At 35.0% G+C, this 7,476-nt stretch overlaps 1 protein-coding gene and 1 non-coding gene across 2 annotated transcripts; both read right to left on the reverse strand.

The window, feature by feature from the left end:
* Nucleotides 1-3,235: 3,235 nt before the first annotated feature.
* LOC132050553 (large ribosomal subunit protein eL14y-like) lies at nt 3,236-6,266 on the reverse strand. The gene is made up of 4 exons (XM_059441845.1): nt 6,110-6,266; nt 4,148-4,277; nt 3,904-4,016; nt 3,236-3,479 (listed from the first exon to the last, which is right to left on the reverse strand). The coding sequence occupies exons 2-4, from the start codon at nt 4,254-4,256 to the stop codon at nt 3,423-3,425; spliced, it is 279 nt and encodes a 92-aa protein (XP_059297828.1). The 5' UTR covers nt 4,257-4,277; nt 6,110-6,266; the 3' UTR covers nt 3,236-3,422.
* On the reverse strand, nt 4,895-4,975 carry LOC132051324 (small nucleolar RNA SNORD34). Its single transcript, XR_009413693.1, has one exon. It is a non-coding gene; the product is annotated as a small nucleolar RNA SNORD34 (small nucleolar RNA).
* Nucleotides 6,267-7,476: the final 1,210 nt, after the last annotated feature.

Below are 7,476 nucleotides of genomic sequence, written 5' to 3' on the forward strand. Positions count from 1 at the left end.
GATGATGGTTAGAGAATAATGACTGGTAGAAGTGTTCTTTTTCCTGCACAACATGTACATTGCCAGATAAGGGACCAACTTTCTGACTTCAACCTTTATATTACTTTTATCTATGGGCTGCATACAGGAGGATAGAAAACCTTTATGGCAAGAGTTGAGACTGATTCATGGGCATGTTCAGGGGCCATGGTTAACTCTAGGAGACTTTAACAGCATCCTCAATGTAGATTACAGAATCACTGGAGCACAGTTCATTCTAGGAGACAATTAATTCTCAATCATGTATTGACGACATTGGGGTTGGGCAACTTACAAAAAGGGGTAATCAATATTCTTGGAGTAACAAGATAGGAGCTGAAGAGACGTTCTACAGCCACATCGATTGGGTGTTTGGTAACCAATACTGGTTCTGAGATTACAACAATATTGAGACACTTTATATGCCGCCTGAATGGTCTAATCATACCCCAGTCCTTATCAACACCCTAACCACCAGAACTAAAGTTAAACCCCCACTTAAATACAGTCTTGATGACCCAACCAGAATACCAAGCTAAAATACAGTCTGTATGGGCACAAGAGATTAAGGGGTACCCCATGTATAGAATCTATTCAGACCCTGAGGGATACACTTCAACAGGTGCAAGCAGATCCAAATGAGGATCATTTCAACCCACTGCTCATTCTGGAAGAGAAAGATACTCTTCTTTTGGCCAGGTATAGGGAAGGAGGTCAGTTGTGCAATTCTTCAGCACTAGTAAGCTCCTAAAAGAAGTCAACAGGACCAATGTTACATTGGTCCCTAAAGTCACTAGTCCAACATTTGTTAAAGAATTCCTACCTATTACATGGTCCACTATGTACAAAATAATAGCTAAGCTTCTAACTGCTAGACAGTGGTAGATTACTTTGTTGATCCCTCCCGGTCAGCATTCATTGAAGGAAGGAATATATTGGATAATGTCATTCTTGCACATAAACTACTTAAAGGTTATATGCAGAAATTCATCTCTCCTAGATGCATGATAAAAATAGACAGAAGAAAGGCATATGATTCAGTTAAGTGGGGATTTCTAAGGATGCTATTAATAGAGTTTGGATTTCCTTACAAAATGATTAATTTGATTATGGAGTTTGTGAGTACAATTAGCTATTCCTTAATAGTTAATGGTTTTCCATGGTGATGAAATATCTTAATAGATCATTGAAGCAACTTAGACTGAACCCCAATTTTAACTGTCATTCAAGATGCTCTAAATTGGAGGTAGTTCACATATGCTTTGCTGATGACCTGCTAATGTGTTGTAGAGCATACGAATGGTTTATAGATCTGATGCTGCAAGCTTTTAATCATTTATCTACTGTATCGGGACTTCAAGAAAATATGGAAAGGGTTCCTTATATATAGATGGTGTCTCAAGGGAATTCAGGGAGCAACTGATCCCAGATCTTCAGTTCACACTTGGCTCACTACCTTTCAAATACCTAGGTGTGCCCTTATCATCTAGGAAGCTTACAATCAACCAATGTATGCAGCTAGTGGAAAAGATTATAACAAGGATCAGATGTTGGTCTTCTAAATTCCGCTCATATTCAGGAAGATTACAACTGATCAATAGTGTGTTGTTTGAAATACAAACATATTGGGCACAAGTATTTCTATTGCCCAAAAAGGTTTACAAGGAGATGTTGTTTGCAGGAAATTTTATGGCATGGGACCAATGACAACAGCAACAAAGCTCTTGTAGTTTGGGACAGGTTATGTCAAATTAAATCCTCAGGTGGTCTGAATATTATTGATTCGGTGACTTGGAACAAAGCAGCTATCAGTAAACTTTTGTGGACTCTGACTAAGAAGAAAGACACTCTGTGGATACGCAACATATACATAAAGAATTAGGATATTCAACGAATGAAGATTCCAAAGCGAGCAAGTTGGCTAGTGAGGAAGATATTTGATATCAAGAAATGGTTTTCATTAGGGACCCAGAATATAAATGCATATGTGACTGGCAATAAATTTAGCATCAAGAAAGCATATATGGCATTATTACCAGTTTGGCCTAGGTCCCTTGGAAGTCTTTGGCAATGTTAAAAGGTGCTCTTCCTAGACATCACTTTATTATATGGCTGGCAATCCAAAGAAGGTTATCGACAGTAGACAGGCTGCTAAAATGGGGCATTCTAAGTCCCTACAAGTTGTATCCTATGTGGGGAGGATCAAGTAGAAACACATGACCGTTTGTTCTTTGAGTGTCACTACTCTAATCATATGGCAACAGATGCTTCCCTGGTTAAGAGTTAACAGACAGATAGATGTTGAAGTGTTGTGGATATCTCAGAAAACAAAGACCAGGAACCAATTCTGGACAATTCTGGGAGTGGGTTTGCAGCCGTAGTCTATACCATCTGGAATGAAAGGAACAACAGGAGATTTCAACAGGGAGGCAAAGGCAAGGTGGATAGAGTAAAAGAGATCATCCTACTAATTCATATAGTTGGACAGAAACACTGTAAATGGTTACCAATACTTGACAAATTTAACAGTCCTTGTTAGGAATATGTAAAGTCAATTCACCCTTCCTAGAAGGTGGAATCGGACTAGTGAGGCTAATGTTTTCTTAGAGAATATCTTTGCTTAGACCTGACTCTAGAGTACAAAAGAGCGGGTGTAGTAAGTATTTCCAACTGGTTGAATAAAATTTATACTTTCAGCCGTAAAAAAAAGTGTTCTTTTTCCTCATTGGAGAAGTGAAAGAAAAAACTAAGACATTACTAGAAATTAACAATGCAGTTCAACCTTAACCTTGACACTAAGCAATTTAACTCTAAAAATTATAAACTAATCTATGATTAAGTGATAGAAGTTATACATATCTTGTACTCGTGATTTCACATTGCAACAACACAAAATTAAATTCTTTCATAGGTACTGATATTGCCATGTTACGAACTGCATATAGAAAAGTTAAGTTAACGCTGTTTTCGTATCGTTTGATTTTTCGGTTGAACACCTTCAATTTATCAATAACCAAACAACCAAGTTTCAGAGATTCCTATATCAATTCATCTAATAAAAAGTTTTCAGAAATTGAAAGTTCTCTAAAAGCACATTCTGTTTTTCAATAACAAATGGACAACCTCTCGGTAAAATGCTTCTTCACGTTCCTGGGCTAACTGACACTCATTGCCTGTAATAATCAAAACGAGAACATATGAAATAACCGAGCAAGCATTCTTGGAAACAAACAGTTCACACATCATAGATCAGAAAAATAATTTCCCACCACGTCTAAAACAAGCAAAAGGAAAAGAAAAAATCAAACAGGGTTTTTCTTGTTTGAGTAGGTAGATATAATCCTCAAGGTAAAATTACAACTTCCAAAATTGCTTTAAATCAATCTCAACTACTTAGAAAGTTCCTAAGCTGCTACTTCCTTTTTAAGCTTTGCAAGCTCCTGTCTCACCACACCAGCCCTCTGCAATGTCAACACAAATGAGTCAGATTGATACACAACCACAAGGGTAAAAAGATGATGCAATTAAAAGTAAAGCCAGCTATGTTCAGTTTCGTGAAGGTTATTTCACAAGTACACATTTGGGCGCAAACTAGTTTGTAAGAATAATTGGGACCTTAACAAGTGGCATCTGCATTTTTCAATCAACGAAAACCCATTCTTTTAACTCTTTCAAGTAATCCACGCAAAGTTGTTTGGATAAAAAAACTTTATTTTGTGCCTCATACGACTGACATTAGTTGTGTGACGCTTCTTTTTGTCTCACAAATTGGTGGACCAAAAGTTTGTGGAGCCAAAAGTGTAACATTGGGGTCCACTAACTAGTGAGAGACTAAATGAAGTGAGAATTGAATGCAGTTAAACTTGAATACAAACGCAATCATACCTTGATCTTTGCCAACATAAGCTTAAACCTGTCAAAGTCGTTAAGTGAGGCCCTCCTCTTCTGCACGATCAACTTCCTTCCCCAGGAACTGGACTCCCACTTGCCCTTCACATCTGGGAGGAGATAAAGCAAATGAAAGTTAGTCAAGCTTACAAACTTTTCTTACATATAGTATAAGATACAGACAGAGCTGCTATAGTAATATCCGCCCCAAATCATCTAGAAGAAATGCAGCCACACTTACCGGCAGCATCCATCGCGGCAATCAGGGTCTTCTTCTTTGGAATCCTTTTGATGTCGATTTTGATATCTGTGAGTGAAAGCCTCTTGAAGTTCATCTGGCTCCTCACCATGTCAGGAGCATCAACAAGAGCCTATCAATTTAAAGAGATAGCAATATTGTTAGAATAGATAAGAAAATCATAATTCCAAGTAAACTAAAAAATTCAAGTAACCGTGAGATTGAGTAAGCATGAAATACATATAAGAAATAGAAAGAAGCCGAAACTCTCTTGAGTGGTCCCTCAAGAAAATAAGATGTGCCCTTGGTGGTATGATAAAATTCACCAGAAGACTAGTTTAGGAAAACTGAACAAAGTTATTTTGACATTTTGGACATGATCACTTTAGAACTGTGCCCCACATATCAAAATTTCACTCTTAGATTAACAAAAAACCGATAAAATCACTGGACGGGTCAATGGAGAGTACTACAACTGTGTAGAGGCAAATGTTCCTCATTCTGAGATACTTTATTTGAAAGGTAAATACTCGTTCTGCACAGAATATCAACATCTCAATCCGAAAAGAACACAGTACTCACTTTTAATGGACAGAATTACAATAATAAGGCTCACTTTTAATTGACAGAACTTTATGGAACCAGCATGCGCTAGAACTGCTTTGGTAACAAAGACAAATATTCAATAATAATAAATGATGTGGAACTGCTAATTTCAAAATCACAAATTCCTTTTCTCAAATCCATATACAAGGCCTCAGACAAGTTTGCTCAATCAAGTTAATATGATCAGACAATGTAGGCATATATAATATTCCATCATAGGCCATGCATGGATCCTACGTTTAAAAAAACTAACAAAGTAAAAGAAATACTATCTTCTTCTTTTTTCTGAAAAAATGTGATAGCAGTTCCAGACCATAAAAATGCATCTGTGCTAAGACCAAGCAATCAAGTTATCAACTACATCTCAACCCAAGCTAGTGGGGATGCACTATATGAATCCTCTATGTATTCCACTGCAATCAATCATATTTACACATCATTTATAAACAGCTGGAAAGCTAAAAAAAATAAAATGAAAACCCAATTTTTCCTAGAAATATGTGACCAGCAGCTCCAAACCATAAAAGTTGCATCCACACTGAAATCAATCAATCAATTTACCAAGCCTAATCCAAACTAGTTTGAGATTAGCTATATGAATCCTATGTATCCATTCCACTCTATTCAAGCAAATTTATCTTCAATACTGAATAACATCTATCTTTTCAAGATGAATTAGGTGTCCTTTAAAACTAAGGTGGCATGTGCTTTCGCGTTTTTGCAAGGATTGAGTTTGCAGACTCAGTTTTCAAGTTTTCTGAACAATGTGTTTGATTGAGCTCCGTTTGCAAAAAAAGAAATATTTGAAAATCTTGAAAAAGCTCAAAAAACACTTTTTTGGCAAAAATTCAGAACCTGAATCTGCAAACTAAAAAACAAAACGCCGTCTAAGGTTACTCTAAGCTAGCGTTTGGCCATAGATTTTCGATCAGATTTTGAAATTTTTTCTTCAAATATCTGTTTGGCCATGAAAGTTGATCAGATTTTTAAAATTTATCTTCAAAATATTTTCAAGTTCCAAAAAATGGCTCAGGCCCCTTTTTGGGAGAAATTTCACTTCCACTCACAAAAATTCAAATAATCAATTACTCGGGCTCTCCTAAAATGTCGTCGGGTTGCAAAAGTAGTGTCTTTTTGGAGGATCCAACATGGGTGCAGCAACACTTTTGAAGAGTCCGAGTAACTCAGGTAAAATGTATGTCCAAACACCACTTCAAAAACTCAAATTTTCAAGTTACAACTTCAAAATCTATGGTCAAACGGGAGCTTAATCACAAACATATGCTACACTAATTCTCTAGCAAAACTGAAAAAGAAATCTCAAATGTAAATATTCAGCTAAAAGCAATAAAATAGTACCCTATTTTGGTCAATAACGTCAACGATGACGACGAGCTTTCCATAGTCCTTCCCGTAATTAACGAGTGCAACTCTTCCTATCTCCACAAACCTCTTGAACGGCTAAACAACAAAATCAAACACATTTTTGTTCAAATTTCAATAAACAAAATAGTGAATAAACAATAAAATCAAACACATTTCTGTTCAAATTTCAATAAACAAAATCGTAAAATCGTATATAACTGTGAATTAGAGAAATTAGAAAAAGTGAAAATTCGTAAATTAAAATACATTTTTATTTTTTTCAAATTTCTATAAACAAAATCGTAAAATCGTAAATAACTGTGAATTAGAGAAATTAGAAAAAGTGAAAATTCGTAAATTAAAATACATTTTTATTTTTTTCAAATTTCTATAAACAAAATCGTTGTAGTAACAAACATACATAGTTACTGTGAAGAAATAAATTAGAGAAATTAGAAAAAGAGAAAATTCGTAAATTAAAATACAATTTTTTTTTTCAAATTTCTATAAACAAAATCAGAGTAGTAACAAACATACATTACTTTGAAGAAGTGAATTAGACAAATTAAAAAAGTGAAAATTCATTAAAAAAAATACATTTTGTTTCAAATGTCAATACATTATTTTTTTTCAAATTTGAATAAACAAAATTAACAGAATAACTGTGAATTAAAGAAATTATAAAAGAGAAAAATTACCATTTTTAGTGATCTGAAGCTGCGAAAAAGAGTGAAACGAAAGAGAGAATGTTTAGGGTTTACAATAAAGGGATATAGTGCTAGGGTTTTTGTTGCTTCGGGTAATGGGCTAGTATAGTCTGATATGGGCTTAGGCCCATATTGTTTTTGTCTTCATAAAAAGATGGCCGATTTTAATTACAAACATGCATGACTAAAGTGTCAAACCTTATGCCTAACATTTGAATTTTTTGTCCTTCACAGAGACATCCCGATATCAAAAATAAAAATTTTCGCATCGCAAGGCAGCTAAATTCAAATATTTTTAAAGTTTATAAAAATGACTTGAGGCAATTTATCACAATTTCATCCATCATCGCTATTGCCATACTTCATCATTATCAACTATTGTCGTCCAAGTTTTGCTAAAGTTCGATATTATCAACTATCATATAGTGCATCCCGCCGGTTCTATCATACGCTTCCATCATACTTATCTCCTACCCATCACAAGCACCGGCTTAATTACAAATATGCATGACTAAAGTTTCAGACATATAATCACTAGCTACTATTTATAATGATTGCCATATAAACTATTATCATCATTCGATTATGATCAACAATCACCACCCCATATATCGCTCCAATCAATCACTACAATCACCATTACCATTTATTCAT

This window comes from Lycium ferocissimum, chromosome 3 (assembly GCF_029784015.1).
Source record: "Lycium ferocissimum isolate CSIRO_LF1 chromosome 3, AGI_CSIRO_Lferr_CH_V1, whole genome shotgun sequence".
NCBI classification, from domain to species: domain Eukaryota; kingdom Viridiplantae; phylum Streptophyta; class Magnoliopsida; order Solanales; family Solanaceae; genus Lycium; species Lycium ferocissimum.

Coding starts and splice junctions, on each gene's coding strand:
- LOC132050553 (XM_059441845.1), bottom strand. CDS start 4,256: ATGGTGAGGAGCCAGATGAACTTCAAGAGGCTTTCACTCACAGATATC. Junction 4,017..4,147: donor TGCCGCGATGGATGCTGCCG/GTAAGTGTGGCT, acceptor ATCTCCTCCCAG/ATGTGAAGGGCAAGTGGGAG. Junction 3,480..3,903: donor TTATGTTGGCAAAGATCAAG/GTATGATTGCGT, acceptor TTGACATTGCAG/AGGGCTGGTGTGGTGAGACA.